The sequence below is a fragment of the Opisthocomus hoazin genome, chromosome 1, assembly GCF_030867145.1.
Source record: "Opisthocomus hoazin isolate bOpiHoa1 chromosome 1, bOpiHoa1.hap1, whole genome shotgun sequence".
NCBI classification, from domain to species: domain Eukaryota; kingdom Metazoa; phylum Chordata; class Aves; order Opisthocomiformes; family Opisthocomidae; genus Opisthocomus; species Opisthocomus hoazin.
Genome location: NC_134414.1, coordinates 149,431,438 through 149,452,034, shown reverse-complemented (window position 1 = coordinate 149,452,034; position 20,597 = coordinate 149,431,438). Strand labels below are relative to the sequence as shown.

The window sequence follows — 20,597 nt, the reverse complement described above, 5'->3', positions numbered from 1 at the left end:
TGATGACACATCTACATCTGTGGTCAGTGACTGGGCAGACGCTCTCAGGCTAACTCTAAGCAAGCTGCCCAGCATCCAGGAAAGCTATGGCAGTGGACAGCTTGTTGTGGGGGAACACCCAGATATTTATGAAACTTCACAATTGGGAAGAGCTCTGTACTCACATGGTCACCCTGAGAGCAAGACCTGAGCCAACTAGTGCATATCTGCAAAAGCTATTGGTCACAACAGAACAGTTCCCTGATGTAAAAAGAGTAGAATTTTTCCAGTGCCCTGAGAAACCTGTTCAGCGTTATGAACTGGGCATCACTGTCCTCTGATCTGTTCTGTAACTCACACAAGTGTCCTGGTGTTGGCTGGGATACAGTTAATTTTCCTCCCAGTAGCTGCTGTGTTTTGGATTTAGTACAAGCAGATTGTTGATAACACTGATGTTTTTGGTTGTTGCTATGAAATCAAAGACTTTTTTCCAGTTTCTCATGTTCAGCTAATGAGCCGGTGTGCAGGAGCTGGGAGGGAGCACAGCCAGGCAGCCAGCCCAGGCTGGCCAGTGGAAATATTCCATGCCATGGATGTTATGCTCAGTTTATGAATGGGGGCTGGTAGGAATCTTTCTTTCTCTGTTCTATGGGTTCAAATCCTCTCTTGTCCAGGTGTTTGAACTCTTGCAGGAGTTTGGTCTTTTTCCCTGACTTTGGTGAGCTATATGAAATTCATGAGCTCTGGGACACCCACGGGTTCTGCGAACGCTGCTTGGGGACTTGCTACAAATCAGTCATCGGGCACTAAGAAAATCATGTTGCTTATAGGATTTTTTGCATATTCATTAGTATTGGTATTGGTATTGGTATTAGTATTAGTATTTCCTTTGTTGTCTTATTAAACCATCTTTATCTCAACCCATGAGTTTTACCTTTTGTCCATTTCTCCTCCCCATCCCGCTGGAGGCAAAGGGGAGGCGTGAGCAAGCGGCTGTCTAGTGTGTAGCTGCCAGTTGCCGGGTTAAACTACAACACTTCCTCAATGCCAAGTCTGACTTGGGATTGTAAATCCAGGGGAGTGATTAATCTGTATTCTCCAAGGCCAGTCCTCAATATTCTATTGCCAAAAAATATTCAGTTTCTTGCAAGGGCACAACAAACAGAAGTGAACATGAATGGTGGAGTACAGAGAGAGGAGGAATTTGGGCACTGGCAGGACCCTCTGTGAATGAGAAGGCTGGACATGGCAAGTTATCAGGCAGCGCAGTGCCAACACAGCATCTGCCTTCAGGGCCTCTTCTGCTGCAGGGTCACCGCTCACTTCGCAGCACAGAATTGTTCCATAGTGGTTGCATTAGTTTGTGCCTTAGGAAGAGTGGATGGAATCAACTCAGACACTCAGAGATGTCTTGAAACAAATTAGAAAGTGTTTGGCTAATGTGTTCTTGAGTTCATGGGCATGATACTCAGTAAGGCCAAAAATGCATTGACACTATACTATTCTCTTCATTTCCTTCTCTCTGCAGTAGTTATTTACAAATATGCAGTTGTAAATTAAGCTTTGAGATGCTTAGTCTGATCTGCAAGAAACGGCTCGATCAGCAGCAGTGCTCCTTAGCAGTAGTTCCTGGAATAAAATGAGCAGTGTGCCACAGCAAGATGAGAGAGAAAAAATGAGTCCAAGCAGGAACAGGGAATTTGCAGCGCAACATGTCCAGGTGTCTCCAGGAAGCTGAATGTGCTCTATGAGATGGTGGAAAATCAAAAGGAAAAAAAAAAAAGAAAATGTTGTTCTATAGTTCCTGCCAGCCTAAGGTGAGCAGAGGAGTCCCTTCCAAATCCGGCACTTGGTTTAACCCTAACAAAATCAGAAAGACAAGGTTGCTGCACAAATGAGTTTTCATCCTTCTAGGAGAACTTGCACATCCTGTCTATGGGGACCAAACTTCAGTGCTTCAGAGGATGACGATAACCTCCAGTAGGGTCATAAATTTGTGTGAAAAAACTCTTTCTTGGCCTTTATGAGCAAACAGCAGTAATCCAGTATGTTTTTGAGTTGCTACGTGACTGTAACAAGGGTTATGTATACAGGTGGAACATCATATTACTCAAACAGCTATGACCAAAATGTTTTTACTATTTCTCATGCTGTCAGTTATCTCCCCGTTCAGAAATTGCTGAAGATAATGTTAGAGATAAATGTGAAGGTGGTTTGTAGTGCTGAACTATTGGTAACATCTGAATATATCTCACCCACTCCAGTAAATGGATTTTTTTAAAAATAAGCGTGACCCTCATATGCATACCTCCTGAACATACATGTGCTTTGGAGGGACATATACAGCAAAGGGCACACAGAATGGGGGACATACACTCACTCCTGGCTCCTTTAGCCACCAGGTTCCTTAGACCTTCATGCTAATATTCCCTTTGGTGGTCGTAGAGTCATGCTGTATATATATGACCAGATTCCCCGAGGGCAATCATCTAGAAACTTCACAGTTTCTTCTGAATACTTTGCAGAGGGGCTTCAGGACATAAATTAGGTGATAAAGAGGTGGACAGAGCAACAGGGAGCTAGCTCCCTACAGATGTCTCCCAGGAAACAGGTTTCAGAGTAGCAGTCCTGCTGCATGATGGTATTACAGTAGTGGTGTCTACTAGATGTACCACTCCTCTAATTTGTCTCACTGAGCCAGCTGTGTCTCAAGAGGACAGGCACATAGCTTGCAATTTTTCTCAAATGTCTTTTAGCTTATCTGACACTTGAAACCCAAGATGTGCATCTGGCAACACCAACTCCAGCGTGACACTGAACAATTTTATTTAGCGTAAAACGTAAATTTGGACTGAGGCAGAAGTCACAGAAATGGAAACATATGGACGAGATTAGGAAAGACAGGCAGGTCAGAGAGTCTTCTCTAAGAGGAGCACAGAAGAAGGAAAGTTAGATCAGACATCATAGAGGACAAAAAGGGACAAGATTTGAATCAGCCAAGATCCCAGATTGCAAATCTGTGAGGATTTTCACAGAATAGTAGTAGTAGTAGGGGTTGGAAGGGACCTCTGTGGGTCATCTATCTAGTCCAACCCTCCTGCTGAAGCAGGGTCACTTACAGCAAGCTGCACAGGACCTTGTCCAGGCGGGTCTTGAATATCTCCAGAGAAGGAGACTCCACAGCCTCCCTGGGCAGCCTGTGCCAGGGCTCCGTCACCCTCAGAGGGAAGAAGTTCTTCCTCATGTTCAGACGGAACTTCCTGTGCCTCAGTTTGTGCCCATTGCCCCTTGTCCTGTCGCTGGGCACCACTGAAAAGAGCTCCCATCCTCCTGACACCCACCCTGCAGATATTTGTAAGCATTTATAAGGTCTCCTCGCAGCCTTCTCTTCTTCAGGCTGAACAAGCCCAGTTCCCTCAGCCTCTCCTCGTAGGAGAGATGTTCCAGTCCCCTCATCATCCTCGTAGCGCTCCGCTGGACTCTCTCCAGTAGCTCTTCATCTTTCTTGAACTGGGGAGCCCAGAATTGGACACAGTACTCTAGATGAGGCCTCACTAGGGCAGTGCAGAGGGGGAGGAGAACCTCCCTCGTCCTGCTGGCCAGACTCTTCTTGATGCACCCCAGGATGCCATTGGCCTTCTTGGCAGCCAGGGCACGCTGCTGGCTCATGGTTAACCTGTCGTCCACCAGGATGCCCAGGTCCCTCTCCGCAGAGCTGCTCTCCAGCAGGTCCACCCCAAGCCTGTACTGGTGCATGAGGTTGTTCCTCCCCAGGTGCAGGACCCTGCATTTGGCTTTGTTGAACCTCATCAGGTTCCTCTCTGCCCAGCTTTCCAGCCTATCCAGGTCACGCTGAATGGCAGCACAGCCTTCTGGTGTATCCACCACTCCTCCCAGTTTGGTGTCATCAGCAAACTTGCTGAGGGTACATTCTAACTCTTCATTTTGCAGGTCCTGAGATTTCTGTTCTCTGGCTGAATGATCTGTTGGAAAGAGGCGAGAATCACCCCGTAGAAGTCTGGAAGCAAGGGAGAAAGCAAAACTTAAATGTGACTAAAAGCCTGCGGCTCATGCCACAGAGGCTGAGGTCTCAATCTCCACTTACAAGCCACCTCCTGGACGTGATTTGTAATGGTAAATTCTGTCTTAGTTGAAGTGTTCTGCTGCTGGCACTTTTGACAGTAAAAGGAAAATCCACTGTATATTTGTTTGGATTTAATGGAGTTTCCTCAGTAGAAGTCTACATTTTTATGGAAAGAAAAAACACACAGAGCCTTTTGAGATTTACTCTGTGAACTTCAAATTTTAAAAAGGGCTAAAACATGTCTCTCTGTGTGTATGAATATATAAGTACACACTCACACAGATATTTACATATATACATATGCATAATAATACAATAATGCATATAAAAACAAGCTTGTAGATACACAAATACACACGCTTAGCAGCATATGAGTTTACAGCTCTGACCATGAAGCACACCCACCTACGGCCTTTTTATCTCTCCCAGTACCTTTGCTTTCCCTTCCTCTGCAGGTTACGCAGCAGCATCGTACTTTACTGAGACGCTTGTTCAGTTTCTGTATGCAGAACCTGAAAGGTAAGACATGAAGATAACTGGTGACGCCCTGATACTGCTGGGTGAGCTTTGCGAGTCTGACTCCGAACAATGAAGTGGAATGGCAGCCAGCCACGAGGGCGTGTGGGCAGAGCCCTGACCCAGGCAAGGTGCAGAACAGGTGGTTAGTGGGAAGGACTTACCTGTGTCCTTACTTCAGTATTAATTTTTCTTAGCTAAACAAAAAAAACCAGTATCCTTGTAATGTAATTCTTTCACATTAACTGGTGAGGCTATAGAAATCAGAGAAGTGGATCAAATACATTTCATGAGAAGTCAGTGTGAAAAAAAGGAAAGCTGCAAGTGAACATCTCTATATTTTGGACTATGATTTTCTAGTGTAAGCAGTCCTTCTACAGTCATCTCACGCTACTTTGCACCACAGAAGTTCTATATATTTTTCTTTCTGATTTTTCCTCATTTCTACCCCTTTGTTTCAATGCATGTGCTGTGTGAAAGGACTTCGCAGAACAATCAGTACCCCAAACCTGGTGGACATCAGAGCGCCCATACTCCTGTTGAGAGCCTGAGTCTGGCATACAGTCATCGTCACACAGCTGGCAGGGTTTTAAATAGCAAGGGGGACAACAAAACCAGGTGGACTTCACTTGAGAGGAAGCAATAATTCATCTGTTCCTTTCATATCAGTCAAACTGAAGAGAGTGTTCAGAGCAGCTCTAGGAATTTTCAGTGCTGAGCCTTCCTTTGCCAAGAACTCAGGGATTGCTCAACGGCGACCATATGGTTAAACTCTCACCAAAAATCACGGGTAAGCTGTAGCTCCCCTGAGAGGTAAAACCTCCATCAGAAGCAGAAAACATCCACCAAAACCAGGTGTCACAACCATCGGGTGCCATCAACGATGGAGTTAATTTTCTTCATAATAGCCTGGATAGTGCTGTGGTTTAATCTGGTGACAAGAGCAGTGCTGGTAACACAGCAACATCTTGGCTATTGCTGAACAGCACTTGCACAGTTCAAAACCTTCTCTGTTTCTGACTTTGCCCCCAAGTGAGTATGCTGGGGGTGGGCAAGGTGCTGGGAGGGAACACAGCTGGCACAACTGACCCGAATTGACCACAGGGATCTTTCATGCCGTCTAATGGTATGCTCAACAATTAAACTTGGGGGGATTTTTTCTGAAGTTGCTGTTGCTTGGGGACTGGCTGTCATCAGTCTGATGGTGGTGAGTGATTGCCTCTGCCTCATTTGGGGTGTCTTTTCTTTTTCTCCCCTTCACTGATTAAACTGACTTTATCTTGATGCATGTGTTTTCTTGCTTTTGCCCCTCTGATTCTCCTCCCCATCGCGTGAGCTGGGGAAAAGCGAGAGCAAGCAGCTGTGTGGTGCTTAGCTGCATGCCAGGGTTAACTCAATTCACCATCTCACGTCCACAGCTAGGCTAGAAATCCACCCTATTTGGGTATCCACAGGTAAGATGCTAAAGAGGTCTTGCAAGAAGTCTTCAGAAGACTTCAGAGATATGGGGCTGCTCTGCCAGGATCTTCATGATTCAGGCCTGACGTTACTATGTATGTCTCTTCATCGCAGCTAACACTCCTTCTCCTGTCACTGGCATGGAGTTGGACTGCAAGATAGGAACCTGTGTGTTTAAGCAGCAGTAAGTGCTTTATAGCAGAAGCAGGACAATCTTCAGGGGACCATCTATCAGTAGTCTTGATAGCTTTGAACTTCAACAGTCATGGCATGTGGTGCAGGTCCAGGGGACACCTGGTACAGCTGTGAGACAACCCTTCAATGGAAAAGATTTAGGCAATGCAGCTGAAGCGGTGGGTCCCAGCTACCTTTGCCCAGGTTGAAGCTGTGTTGCTTAGGCCAGTCAGCAGTACAAGGAGGAGCCATACCTGCCGCAGGGGTGGTTATGGATTGTGTTCATTGCATCTGAGTAGACCTTAAGAGAGGTGAGGAATTGAAAGATGGATATGGGGCTAAGCAGTGTTTGTGAGCAGCAGATGGCAGAAGTGGAAAACAAATGAGATGGAAATAAAGATATAGCAGGGAACTGTGAGAGCTGAAGGCCAGAATTTGTAGAAAAAAGTCCAGCTGAGCTGCCATGGTTTGCTCAGATGAATACACCCAATGGGGTCAACCGTAAATGCTCATCAGATCCTGCTGCAAAGGTGGCCTGAAAATCATCTCCAACTACCCAGATAGTCTTGGCCCTGGTGCTACAGATTAGGCATTTGCTGATCAGGATGCTGCTATGGAAATACCTAACTATGGGGTAGACCGATAATCCAGATGGTAGTTGGAAGCAGAGGGAATTATGATACCATGTCTCAGCAATCTGCCCTGTCACAATTTTCCTGTCGTATCTTAGAGAAGTCATGCATGATGCTGAAAGGGAAGCCCTGCCAGATCTTGCTACTACAGTTAACACAGATGGCAGATTTGGAGGCTAACCCAGTTACTGCTTGTCTTGTAACACAGGCAGGGCTGCAGGATACGGAACATCTCCATCTACACCTCCTTTGCCACGGCCTACTGTCCAGTCCACAATCCACCTTCATCAGAGACACTTCAGCTGAGATAGTCTGCCTCCCACCACCATGGCTAAGGTTCAAGGCTGAACAGAGACTTCAGTTGCTGGAAAAACTGCCCTTGGTTTAACCAGACCCATGATAGCAATGGTTGCAGTGCAAACAAGACAATGCCAGTGCAAAGCACTGTGGCTCTGCATCAGATCTCTGGGGCTGCAGATCAGGACACAGAGCTGAGCCAGGCTCCCGAAGCCATTTTGGGGAGATAAAGCTCTGGTTGCTCCCTGGGTCTCTTCAGAGCTCTGGGATGACACCAGGCACCCATCCGGATGTACAGGTGGGGTGGCACATACAGAGCACACCGGCGTAGGAGCCATGCTGAAGGAAAATCAGCCATGCTGATCTGCTGAAGGAAAAGTCCAGGCCAAAACAGCGATGGGGCTCCAAGCCCTTCAGTGCCTGATAGATCTGAGCCTCAGCAGGAATGCTGCAGGGAGAGGGACAACAGCTAGCAGCACCTTTGTCCAGTCAAGAAATAGACTGTGAGGAGAGCAGTCATCACGTTGTGTGGCAGGACATGGGCTTGGGCTGGAGGTGGAGAAGATGTGAACAGACCAGGTAGCCAGAATGGGGTGCTTTATGAAGCCTTGCCCTACATATCACCCATAACCTCTAAGTGACTGACTTGAAGCACAAATTTTAGTCCATAGGAGACAAAAATGTCACACGCCTCAAGCAAGGAACAGAAAGGCCACAGTGCATAAGAGACGAGACCTTCTAAATATAGCTTGCCTGTTTATGAAAATGAGTGTCTGCGTGGACACCCCTGAGTGGGGCCATGCTTGGGAGGCCCCTTCCAACCCCTCTGTAACAGGCTGGGGCAGGGCTTGCCCCCCATGCTGTCCCTAATCGCCCTCAATCAGGACACAAAGGGCTCCTGCTTTGAGCGTGTGGTCATACTCCTCTTCCACAAGGAACTAAACTCCATCTGAAGAAAGCAGTGACTCAGCAGAGGCGTTAAATGAGCAGCATCTGCACAGGCTCCATGTAGCAGTGACCACAGAAGTACCACGTGGGACTGGATTCGATCCCTTCTGTTTCTCTGTACATGAGAACTACAAGACATCCAAGTACAGAACATGACCCCTCAGCTCCCAGATCATTTTTCCCAGCCTTGTATGTGTGTGCCACATGGTTAATGGCAATGCTCCAGCCAGCTCTGGCAGCAGCAAGAGTATTCTCCTGTTTCATGACTTGGCTTTTGTCTTTGCCAGTTCAAGTGAGACAGCTTCTGATTTCTAAGTTACTGTTGAGAAATATTGCTCAGCTGCATCATTGATATTTAGCCTATCAGGTATCATTTGGTATGTTTATTTTTACTATTACATTAGATACAGCATTTTGTATTTCATTTCCTTGATGTCCCTCATACACAGTCCAGGGAAAACTGAGCTGGATGGGAAGTCTCTTCTTGCACACTGTTTGACCATGGCTGATTTGCTAGGCAAATGTGGCTCAAAAAGAATGGCTTGAAATAAAAATTTCATCATAGTATTGTAGATAAGCAGAATCTAGACAACTGACCAAGAGTACAGAGCCACTTGTTTTCTGTGACCAAGTCACAGCAGCTCTTGCCAGACACTGCCAGGGCACAGTGAGGGACAGCTACTCCCTGAGGGATCAGAAGTCAAGTCAAGCAAGATAAAGCAGACAGCAAGGATGGAGCCTGGCCCAGTCCACCCAGAAAAGGAAAGCAGGGCAGGCCCAGGGCTAGTAGCCAGCATTGTACTAGAACATGTTCTTCTCTTGGAAAGAAGGGGTATGGTTTGTGTTTCAAAGCGTCCCTTTGATCAAGTAGTGCATGACCAGAATCATGTTAACATTCATCCTAAGCTTAGAGACAGAATATCTTGGCCATCTACACTATCCATTTAATCAAAGACAAATTCTCCTTCTTGAAGGAACAAAAGAAAGTTGGCAAAAGAAAGTAGCCTTAAGTCATCCTTAGGTGATGTGTGACCATATATGGATATAAGGAGTTAGGGTACTTCATCCAGGAAGACCACCAAGGATCACCAGAGACCCCTGAAAAGTAGGGAGACATGTGCAGAAGGGTCTGAAAAGGAGCCAAGAAGAATGACACCACGTAGTTGCACAAGTTACGTAGATTAAAATGAATATGTATTAGATAGATAGAATATGCATGAATTTAATGTATAAATGTAATGAAAAGCTGGCATTGGGTATGCTTGATTCGTGGAAAGTCCACCGAGTGCCCAGCCTGAATAAAACAATATCTCCCCTGAGTGTGTGAGAATTGGCTTATTGCACACCGGGTAAAAGAATCCGATTTTTGGACAACAGCGTCAACCAAGATTCCAGATTTTCAGGCAGGTTCATGCTGACAAGGCAGGGCCTAGGTCAAGCTGGGAAGTCAATCATCAGGTCCTGCGAGGGCAACCAAGGTCACATACAGACACAGTGATCACTGGACTGGTCCATAGAGATGAGACAGGTCTGAGACCAACCCAGAAAATCAGTTCACAGGTCAGGAAACAGATCAACAGGATCCATGGCTGGCCATGGGCATGGACATAGGCATGGGTGTGAAAAACGGAGACAAGCACATCTATGCCGTAGCTCAGGCAGAGACTAATGGTGCAGACCTGAGCTAAAACAGAGCTCTTGGACCATCTACGGGCAGTGTGTAAGCAGAAGCCCCAAGTGAGGGTGGTCGAGGCAACTGAGTTTTTTTAACAGCCTCAGGGTCCTCAGAGTCACAGACCACAGTAATTCCCTTCAGTTTTTATTGTGAAAATAATTTGAGGTTCTTGCTTGCCTGTGACATAGGCATGTCACAGCCTTGCTTTGGCCAAGAGCTGGGTACAATGCAAACAGGGGCTGACCGTGGTAAGCCATGGCCAACACGACAATGTAAGCAAGAACTAAGCATAATGAGCCTTGGCATGGATAGTGGATCAACAAGCAACAGAACTATCTTCAAAGCTGCTGGGAAGGTATACTGTGAAGTCATTTGATTGGCAGCCTGTGCCAACAACTACCTGCAAAAACATTCAGCAGCAGAGACTAAGGTGGAATACTTGGTCCACTTCATAAATTGAGCTTAGCGGTTTCACATTGTCTGTGTTTTTCTTCCCCCCATAATATCTTGTGTGATCAATTTGCTCCGCCTCTCTAAGACCAGCTTGAAAGCATCAGCTCCTGGATTTGTAAAATGTAAAGACCCATATCTAAAGAAGAGGATACATCTACCAAAGTTGCTTAATTGATGAGTGCTGCCATTTTGTGAGTTACAGGTTGTCATCTCTTCATTTCCATAAGCCAGATTCTCTTTAGGCTAGACTGGTCCAAAACTCTGAGTAATTCTATTGACTACATTAAAAGATTAGCAATACAAATGAGAGAAGAATCAAGCCCAAACATAGCTTTAGAGTTTAATGACTAAAGCGAGTATAAGTCAATGAATATTTATCCTAGTCTTGCAAAAGTAATCTAACATCAGGAATAGGGGATGGAGAGAGGTTCTACTCCCAGGCACTCAGTATGGACAGCAGGGCTCGTGCCTCTGCGCAGTACAGAGCAGCAAACAACCAGACAGAGGAGCAAGCAATCCGGCTTGACTACTGCAAGGGATACAGCTGCATTCTTACAGTTCTTCGTGCAGCCTCATGTGCCTTGCTTTTCAAGGAGTTTCCAGGGGATACATCTAGTGGTGCAGTTCCAGGACGGCCTTATGGATAAAAATACTTTCTTACTCCTTTTAGCCAGCTGAGTGGAGTTGCCAAAATGCAATGACCATGGATACAGAAATTAGCATTCCACAGCCACACCACTTGGTGGAGGGAGGATTTGCTTCTGTTGAATGGAGCATCTGTGGATTTTCTAAGTTGCTCTTTTAAGATCAAGTGCTGCTGACACTTATAGCTCCCACTGAGCCAGTGGAAAATTCTCTAGGCTAGCACAGTCTTTCAAACACAGACAAGTGTTTCAGTGATTAATGATGAGACATAAGTATAGCAAGAACTGGCACTTACTGTGATTAGTTGGTCAGTTTAAAACAGAGACAAGTACTTATTTACATGGCAAGCTGTGAAATTTTGGAATCTCCTGCCCCAGTAAACTGTGGACACAGATGGCAGGACAGGGGCAAAACTGATCTGAGAAATTCATGGTAACAAGTCCAGAAACAGACACTAAGGGGAAGATGCAGGGTTCCCAGCCACTGTCACTGTTGGTATTGAGGAAGTGTGACTGGATCATAATGAACCACAGACAGTGGCTAGCCTTGCCTGCTCTCCCTAAAAAGCATCTCCTCCTGCCACTACTAGATAAGTGTCTGGACTATGCTCTCTGCCCTGACGGGGCATTTTCTGTGCTTTTAGGTCCACTTTTGTTCCTCTTGCAGAATGAGGTAGGAGATAAGGTTGGACGAGAGGACAGCAAATCTCCAGAGATGTTCCTTTTGGCACCCTGATGTTCTCTTGCCAGAGATTAATTTTTTCAAGAGTCAAAGAAATAGTCTGTTTTCATCGAAATGCCTCAGTTGAAGTAAGTTACATTGAATTAATCAACTGTTCAGGTGCTAACTTGGCAGTCCTCTTTAACTGCCCTTTTCCCATCAGCCTGTGCACCACTGGGCCACATCAGAGGAAGAACAATGTTAGCAGAGTATTGGGCTTTGGACACTGTTCCCCATTCTGGCTGCTACCTGCCTCCATTTCCACATCCAGAAGTTTATTTTTGGGATATTTAGCACTGTCCAGCATACTCAAGACTCCCAGAAACTGGGGAATGTTAGCAACATTTTATGTTTGTTATCTTCTACACACAAGCAGTAAGGCAGCTGGCCATCTTCTGTGGGTGAAATCTCTTAGCAGAGGATCAGAGATAGCATTGGTCCATTACCTGATGAGGTTGGTCACCTCACAAATAGGGGTGTAGACAAAGCAGAGATGTTTAATACCTTCTTCGCCTCTGTCATTAACACAGATTATGGGTCCTGAGACTCTCGGAGCCCTTTGTTGGAAGACCATAACTGGGGGATGATAAACTGCCAGCCAACCATGAACTTGTTCGAGACTTGCTGCTCCAGCTGGAGGCACATAAATCTATGGGGCCCAATGGGATTCATCACAGGGTGCTGAAAGAGCTGGCCAATGTTACTGCGGGACCACTCCCCATTATTTTTCAGTGGTCTTGGGAGTCTGGAGAGGTAACAGTTGCCTGGAAGCTGGCAAATGTTGTCCCAGTTTCCAAGAAGGGTAAGAAGGAAGACCCTGGTAATTACAGGCCTGTCGGTCTCACTTCAGTGCCTGGTAAAATTATAGAGAAGTTTATTCTGAGGGTTACTGAAAAACACTTGAGAGACAACGCAGTCATTGGTTGTAGCCAGCACAGGCTCAAAAGGGGAAAGCCCTGCTTAACCAACTTAATTTCTTTTGCAACAAGGTCACCCATCTTTTGACCAAGGAAAGCAAGTAGATGTGGTGGTTTGGGATTTTATCAAAGCGTTTGATACTGTTTCTCCCAGTATCCTTCTGGATAAAATGTCCATCACACAGCTAGACAAGTCCACAGTACGTTGGGTGAGCAGTTGGCTGACAGGTTGGGCTCAAAGTAAATGGAGTTACATCAGGCTGGCAACCGGTCACCAGTGGGGTTCCCCACAGCTCAGTTTTAGGGCCAGTGCTCTTTAATGTTTTTATAAATGATTTAGAAGCAGGAATTGAATGTACATTAAGTAAGTTTGCTGGCGATACTAAACTAGGAGGAGCTGTGCACTCCCTCGAGGGCAGAGAGGTCTTACAGACAGATCTGGATAGACTCAAGAGCTGGGCAATCGCCAATGACATGAAATATAACAAGAGCAAGCACCGGATTCTCCACCTGGGACAGAGTAATCTTAGTGCTGACCTCCTCTCACTGGTGACTCAGGGCGAGTCCAGCATGGACATTAGGAAAAGGTTCTTCACTGAGACGGTGATCAGTCACTGGAAGAGGCTCCCCAGGGAAGTGGCCTCGGCATTAAGCCTGTCACAGTTTAAGGAGCAGCTGGACGATGCTTTTAGTCATATGGTTTAGTTTTAGGTAGTCCTGCCAGGAGCGGTGAGTTGGACTCGATGATCCTTAAGGGTCCCTTCCAACTCAAGGTATTCTATGATTCTGTGATTCTAGGAATGGAAGACCCTGAAATGGAAATAAAAATATAACATTTAGATCCTTTAACAATTGAATTTTGGACTTGGTGTGATTTGAAATGGATTTGGCAGCCCAGAATTCTTCTTTTCCACAGATGCCATATAAAATGGATTTCCCAGGTGTTCAGTGACTTACCTAGCCATAGATTTCTTTCACTCTGTTTCACTAAAAATAGCATTTGTCAGAAAACTCTAATACATTGAAATAAAAATGCTGCAGAACTTATATTAGTTTTGCTAGATTTTTTTTTGTACGCAGTCCTTCCAGGCCAAGGATGTGGACCTATTCATTCAAGCAGGTTGCCTTGTCTCCAGGAGCATAAACATTCAGCACCATTGGTGAACACACTCTTTGTTCTCTCTCCTGCCTTTCAGGAGGTCTGGCACAAATCAAAAAACAAAGGTTGGATTTTCCCAAGGGGCAGACTTTCTCTTTTGAACAGCTTTTCTCATCTCGTAGAAACTGTATCCTTTAGACCAGTCAGGGAGGTTGCTGAATCAAATCTGGAAGGGATGTTAGTGAAGAATGTAGGGGCCCAGTGACTGGGAGATGGTGTCAGACCACTGCAGGTCCTGACAGAAAGCAGCTGAGTAGCATCATTTGGTGAACAGAAACCCATGCTCAGATCCAAATTAGAAAGGAATCTGCTGGAGGGTTTCTGGGATGAGACTAGCATTTCAGCTGATAGTCAAGCGATTTCCCATTCCGGAGCCTGAAGGAGAAAAGCTGCACTTTTAGCCTTTGCTTTGTAATATGCTGGAAGAAAATCCACAGTGCTTCTCTCCCAATGGGACAGGATAGTTCCTATGATTTTACCATATCACTTTTTCCGAAAGCATGCTGCAGCACTCCAAACTCCAACTAGATAAGAACAGCTTCTTTTCTACTCTTTACAGGTCAGTGTCCCCAGGCTGCAAATAATTTGACGTGGTTCCCCCTATCCCTCAGAGTCTACTAACCTCAAAAATGGCCTTGAACTTTGAACGAATCTCATTTATCGCTGCTTGAAAGCCCACAGTCCAGGAATCATCATCAGCGTCTCCTTGGATAAAGATTTTCCAACAGTCAGTATAGTCTGGAGAAATGGAAGCAAGATGACTAACCTGAGTTTATTCAGATACCAGACAAGCTCAGGGAACAAGACTTTTCAATCTCTTCCTTGTGTCCATGCCACAGAAACAGCTTGGCTGTGGACAGGCCAGCTGATGGATGCTGTGCATTTGGAACCAATGCCATTCTCCCTGGGCATTTTTTTTCCCCGCCTTTTATCAGAGGAGGGGTCCTTCAGCCAGCCTTATCCCAGCAGCTGCATTTAGTCCCCTAGGACAAGGGAGAAGCACCCTATCTCCCATCCCCTCAGGAGTGCAGAAAGATGGTGTCTTTAAACTAGGGAGAATTTTCATACAGGTCTGTTTGGTAAGAGTCCTGTGTCCCTTCCCCTGCAATGTTTGAACATCTGGTTTTGAATGTGACATTCAGTCACTGAATGGTGATGGATGTGCCCCCAAAGAAGCTGAGCAGGACACTAGGCACAGAAGCAAGCCCATACCAGATTCACCCACGCATAGAGTTCACCAGTTCACCCCTTCCCAGTCCCACAAAGCACGGGAAACCTTACCTTTAATTTTCATGACACCAATGGTTACATTCGCCAAGCTCTCAAGTTTCTTCAGACCTTGGAGGTTTCTTTCAACTTGTATGTAATAAAGCCGTGCTACACGTATGTCTATGTTCACATATGAGTGCTTCTTTAAGAAATTCAGTATTTTACGGCAGCAGTTTGCACAGGGGCTCCAGGACAAGTACCAGGTGATGTAACAGTTGATATATTTATTGGATCTTCTTGTCTGAAAGACCTTCTCCAGGAAGTAGACTTCAGCATGGCATTGATCTTTTCTGACCCAGTGTATCCAACGCTCGCCAGTCTCACCCCACTGCAGTTTGCATAGTAGGTATGTATCACGTGGAGCCTCACGGGGATCAAAATTCTGCTTTAATGCCTGCTTAGATATATACATGCTGAAACAGAACAGAATTTAAGAAATCACTGGTTACAACTTTGTTTTCAGTAGTTGTCTAGTACACAAAAAAGGGGGAGGGTGGAGGAAACGAGAGGAGAGGGGCAAAACTTGAGAGAGCAATGCAAGGAAAATGGAGAAGTAGGCACCACAGCAGGGTAAAGGAACCAAACTCTGAACAATCTAATCCTCCCTTTGTCTGCGACTGCACGCAGAACTTTCACCTCCTCACCTGTCCCTATGGCTGTCCCCTTCCTCATCAGCATGAGTATTCTAAAAGCTTTCTATATCTTTTTATATGTCAGACATTTTTCCAGGGCTCCTACATAGCCCTTTTCGATGTAGGGAGCCATTGCAAATTTTGTAAAAACTAAAAAAGTAAAAGAAAGAAAGAAAGAAAATAAAACCAATGATAAATTATGAAGCTGAGTATTTTTCCGTATTGGATTCTCTTGCTGTATGTATTTTCATAAAGATTAGCACAGTCAGCACAATCCTACTGAGAGAAGGAAAAAGAAGTGCTCTATAGAAAAAGATGCAGCTCCCAAGAATGACATTTTCTGACAGATAGTCCACCTCTTAGATCCGGATCTACTCAGTTCAGAACAGACCTCTAAATATTGTCAAATGAGCAGCTATACAAAGACTGCCAGTGTTGGTCGTGAATGTATCCTTATATTAGTAATTATCCACGATATACAAATAATATATGAAATCACCTTTAGCACTCTGTAGCCTTTGTATAATTGCTTTATATAGAGATTTATATGCAAATGCACTTCAGATATATATTTTTTCCACAATAGAGTAATTCAGAATAAATCTAGTAGACAACTGAACAGACTCTTAACAGAAAAGCAATAAGCCTGTAGATTGTTTTATAGCTCTAACCAATAACAAAAAAACCCACTATCTGAACTAAGGACAGCTGAAATATTGCAACTGTCACATATTCTCTAGCTGCAGGACTCATCACCTGTATAAAAAATCATCTCATTTATCTGAGTCAGTGAGAAGGCTTTGCCTTCTTACCCTGTCTCCTTCCTCATCCCAGCCTCCTCCACATTAAAATATTTACATACATAAACCAGTTTATAAACCACAGCGTGTATCTCTGCTTGTTGTCTCCATGTAAACTCCGTGTACATAAACCACAGAACCTATGCATGCAGATTTCTGTATCAGACTTTGTACTGAATTTATGTAAATGTAGCAAGTGTAAACGTCACCAACTGTTTATTTCTGGTACAGGAATAACTTTTTAAAATTATACTTAATTCCTTTATTATGTTGTTAAAAAAAAACAACACAAATAATAGACAGAGACAGAAGTGAAGCAAAGGCTTCATTTTTTGTTTTCTCATTTGAGGTGCTATAAGAGATTTATTTTTTCTATTTCTATTACGTTGTTTGGAAGTTAATGCCTATTAGCCTAAATTTCTTTAAAACTTGATGATTAGGGAACATATATATATAAAAAATAAATATACAATATGTACTTAATATGTGTAATATGTGTATGTGTATGTATGTATACAGGGAATATCGTGACAGTGGTTGAAGTTCACTATAGAAAATCCATTGAACTCCCAATACTCAAGCCATATCAGTTCATCTAATTCTTACAGAATGTATCTTTAAGGTTTTGGAAAGCAGTGTTACAATAGATTACAGAGATCTGATTTGTTCAAAAGTATCTGTAGTTGTTGCCATCTGATTATAACATGCAGACAAGTTAAAATTTCCATGTCGTACTTAAACTAGTCTTAAGCACCCTTTTGCCTGTGTCTTGACCATAAAACACTGCACTTTTGATAAGCTACGGAAGTGGGTGCATATTTTAAGGGTCACAAAGCCATTTCTTTAGAACAATCTTGCAATACACTAATCGTCAAGATATAGCCCCCTTAAAGGTGTGTAAAGCCAAGTGAAATTTATTGTGTAGTCAACTTAATGCAGTAAAAACAAAAGTCTGCATTCTTACAAATATCTGCTACAGATATAACCTGCTATTTTAAAATAATGGATTAATGTAAATTTAAACAGGTCTAACAGAAGGACAGAGAAGAAATTTTAAAAACATCATAACACATTCCCACACTATCGAATATACACAGAATCCCAGCACCTATTCCCTTTTCTCACCAAATCAGATAAGAAAATACTTAAAATAAGTTCTGCATTGTTATATACAGTACACACATACCACATGGACCCTAACTCAAAAAAAGTCAAGCACTTAATAGCTGGATCCTTGATACAAATATGAGACAAAATTAAGTGTTAGTAAATCAAAAAAAAAGTCCTAAAATTTTTTTAGTTTTCTTTCTAGATTTGGTTCACCAATCTCATGAAGGTGAACTTGTAACCCTTTCAGAATTTAAAAGCTGGAAAGAAATACACCAACTGTAAAGACTGAGTATTTGAAAGGTGAATTACACCCAAAAATGTTTAGATGAGTTACAGAAGAAAATGGCAGAGGGGTGACAGCCACCATAACTGTCTCCTAGGCTTGATTTTCTTTTCCATTAATATGCAGCTGTTATGCAAGTGTGCACTGAACCTTCAAAACGTGTCGACTGATTGCAAATATATTTTAAAATATGTTACTTATGCCTTTTCTATTGTCCCATCGTCCATAACTTGAACAGGAATGCAATGAGTTTGTTTATAAAATTTTACAAAAAAAGCTCCTAAAACTAATATCCATCTTATTAAAACTTTGTGTAATAAACTGCACCATTATAGATATTTAATATTTTTCCTTACTTCCTCTAACTCTTTTTGTTATTAACTATTTAAAATTCTAGTCATGGCAAGATTATAACAGTAGTAATGATAATACCTAAAAACATACAAGTGTAGATGTGTCAAAACTGCTTTAACCCGTGGTTTTCCTCCATTGCTGGCACTTTGCACAGCCGATGCACTTCTTCACTAAACTTTGCAGTTCAACTTTCTTTCCCCCCTCTGTGGACAGAACATGTCTGGTCGGAGACTTCCTGTTCCTTTTGCGGCACAAGAGCTGTTTCAAGCCCTGCGAACAGTCCAGCAGGGAAGAGGCACTTTTGGATTCTCTTGCTGCCCAGCGTTGGGGTGAGCCAGCTCCTGCCCCAGCCCTTCCCCAACCCACCCCCACCTTCCACTCGCTTTTATCGGCGCCTTTTCGTTCCTCGCCGTTTTATGGCTCCCATGGCAGTTTTATGCTGGTGGGAACTTCCCCGACAGGCTCAGACTCCAGCGCAGCCCCTCGCCCGCCGCCGTCACGCCGGGGATGGGGACTCCCACTCGGGAACGCTGGCTCCAGCATCGCCCTCGCCCTTCCCCAAGCAAGGCAGAGACTTTGCGCAGACGGGAAGCACACCCCTGGGGCTGCAAAGCGAGGGGTCCCCTTGGTTGGAGCAACGACAACACAGAGCTGAAGCCGGGGGGGGCTTTTTTTTTTTGGGTTAGCAATTTTTTTTTTACCCTCTCAGCTTTTTCCTGTACATGGCTTCTCCTCTCCCCGCGAGCCGTCCAGCACCGCTCTGGTCCTTTGGTGCTGTCCTCCTTTCTGTTTCAGTTCCTGCAGACGGGCGCTGCTCTGCACGCAGCCGACGACGGAGCACACCCCCGGGTTCTGCTGGCGTGGAGTGATGCAAGAGGAAAGGGGAAAAAAAAATCAAAACATGGTTTGACCTCTGTTGCTGCCACACAATGGCACGCCTTGACGAGCCTGCCCTTGGCAGCGCTCAGTCCTCACCCCTTGGCTGGGGAGGGAGGGCTGATACACGCTTCCAGTTAAAAGCTTGATAATTGGACAATCTCTTTGAAGCCTGCTTGAAAGTTTGAAAGGGATGATAACGCTTTGTTGGCAGAAAAATGAGATTTATTCTTCTGCGCAGGAAACTCCTCCCAGCGGCGCAGCTGTTCTTTGTGGCGCAGAGGCCTTTTCTCCGAAGCACCCGGAGCTCGGCTCAGCAGAAAGCGTGGTGCTTCAGCCTCATGTGTCACGAGACCTTTCCATGCTGTCAGAGCTTTGTCAGGAAAAAGTGCTCACAAATGCCTCTGATGAGAGACTTCGCCCACAAGGTATCAGCAAAGCTTACTCACCTTCCCTGCCAAACCCAGGAGGTCGAGCATTCCCCCTCTGGAGGAAGAGAGGGGACCGCGTCTTGGGAGCCTTGCAGAAGCCATGGCGTTCAAGGAGCTGGCGATCACCTCCTGTGTACTGCAACAGCAACACGGCACGCTGATCAGGATTCCCCACAGCTTTTGCTGTGCTGTGACAGCTTCACATCATGTTGTCAAGCCACAGGTTAACCTGCTCTGAGTGAGCTGGCAACAGGAGGCTGGATGTTGAGGGCTCCCTGTTTCCAAACACCAGGTCTTCAACTGCCCCCTCCTGCTGCTGCAGTGTCCTAGGACTGGATAAAAATGACATGCTGCACTGCTGAGATGCCCTCCCACTGCAGAGTGGGATGTCTTTACTCAAGGCCATGTCATGGGATGGTGGTTGCCCTCAGAAACAGCCAGTCCCTTCTTGGGAAGCTGCCCAAACTTCTGCTCTTTGCAACAGGAGCTCATCCTTGCAGTGCGCAGCACGAGCCATGCTCGGTACCACCTGGAACACCAGCTTCACACGGGCAGGGCATGCGGTGGCACAAAATCACGGCTGGGGGGAGACGGCAGAGCCCTGTCAGGATGTGGCAGTGGGCCCACACCTGGGCTAGAACAAATCTGTGGCACCCACCAGTGACCAACAGCACTGCCTGGGTCTGGCGTTGATGGTCAGGGGTCTGCTGGGTAATTAATAAGTATTATTAATTACAGGGGTCTGACAAGGTTATAGAGGAAGCAGGTTAGGTAACTAGATTGGTAGACATTCAGTGAAGAAAAGAAAGATAATGACTTTGATTGCTGTGTCCACAGTCATTTTGCCTTTTGAACGCTCTGGCCATATTTGTCATTTCAGTGAAAGACTGGGCATCACAATGAAAAACATGATGTGAGATCAGCAGCAGGTAGGTAACTCAACTGGGAATACAAAACATGTTGTTCTGACAGCTCAGTCATGGGACATGTGAGTCATAATGTTTTAGTTCAATCTATCTCATTCAGTATGCTGCTCTTTATATTTATCTTCATTACTCAATGAAATAGAAACCGTAACATAACTGCATTTTTGTGATTCATTTTCCTTTTTTAAAAGCTTGCAGAGCATCAGGGAAAGATTCCTATGCACATACTAGATATTGGTCCTCCAAAAACTGTCCCCCA

The 20,597-nt window shown here is 44.9% G+C and overlaps 1 protein-coding gene across 7 annotated transcripts; it reads right to left on the bottom strand.

The window, feature by feature from the left end:
• Positions 1–3,754: 3,754 nt before the first annotated feature.
• LOC104332462 (C->U-editing enzyme APOBEC-1-like) lies at positions 3,755–18,924 on the bottom strand. 7 transcript variants are annotated; one of them, XM_075441474.1, is made up of 5 exons: positions 18,807–18,924; positions 14,939–15,339; positions 14,280–14,395; positions 4,496–4,575; positions 3,755–3,997 (listed from the first exon to the last, which is right to left on the bottom strand). In XM_075441474.1, exons 1-4 carry the CDS (start codon positions 18,827–18,829, stop codon positions 4,540–4,542), a joined length of 576 nt encoding a protein of 191 aa, XP_075297589.1. In that variant the 5' UTR covers positions 18,830–18,924; the 3' UTR covers positions 3,755–3,997; positions 4,496–4,539. The 7 variants fall into 7 exon arrangements, with proteins under 7 accessions (XP_075297589.1, XP_075297597.1, XP_075297582.1 ...); XM_075441482.1 differs by having other exon boundaries at positions 3,755–3,962; XM_075441492.1 differs by lacking the exons at positions 3,755–3,997; positions 4,496–4,575 and adding exons at positions 8,837–13,308; positions 18,184–18,375 and having other exon boundaries at positions 18,807–18,882.
• Between the last annotated feature and the right edge of the window lie 1,673 nt (positions 18,925–20,597).

Bases quoted from the DNA above. Each gene is read 5' to 3' on its own strand.
- LOC104332462 (XM_075441456.1), bottom strand. From the start codon at position 18,829: ATGTACAGGAAAAAGCTGAGAGG. The intron at 14,396-14,938 runs GTAAGGTTTCCC...CCATTTCTCCAG, and splicing joins TGGTGTCATGAAAATTAAAG to ACTATACTGACTGTTGGAAA. The intron at 13,309-14,279 runs GTTAGTAGACTC...TTTCCATTTCAG, and splicing joins AGTTCAAGGCCATTTTTGAG to GGTCTTCCATTCCTAGAATC.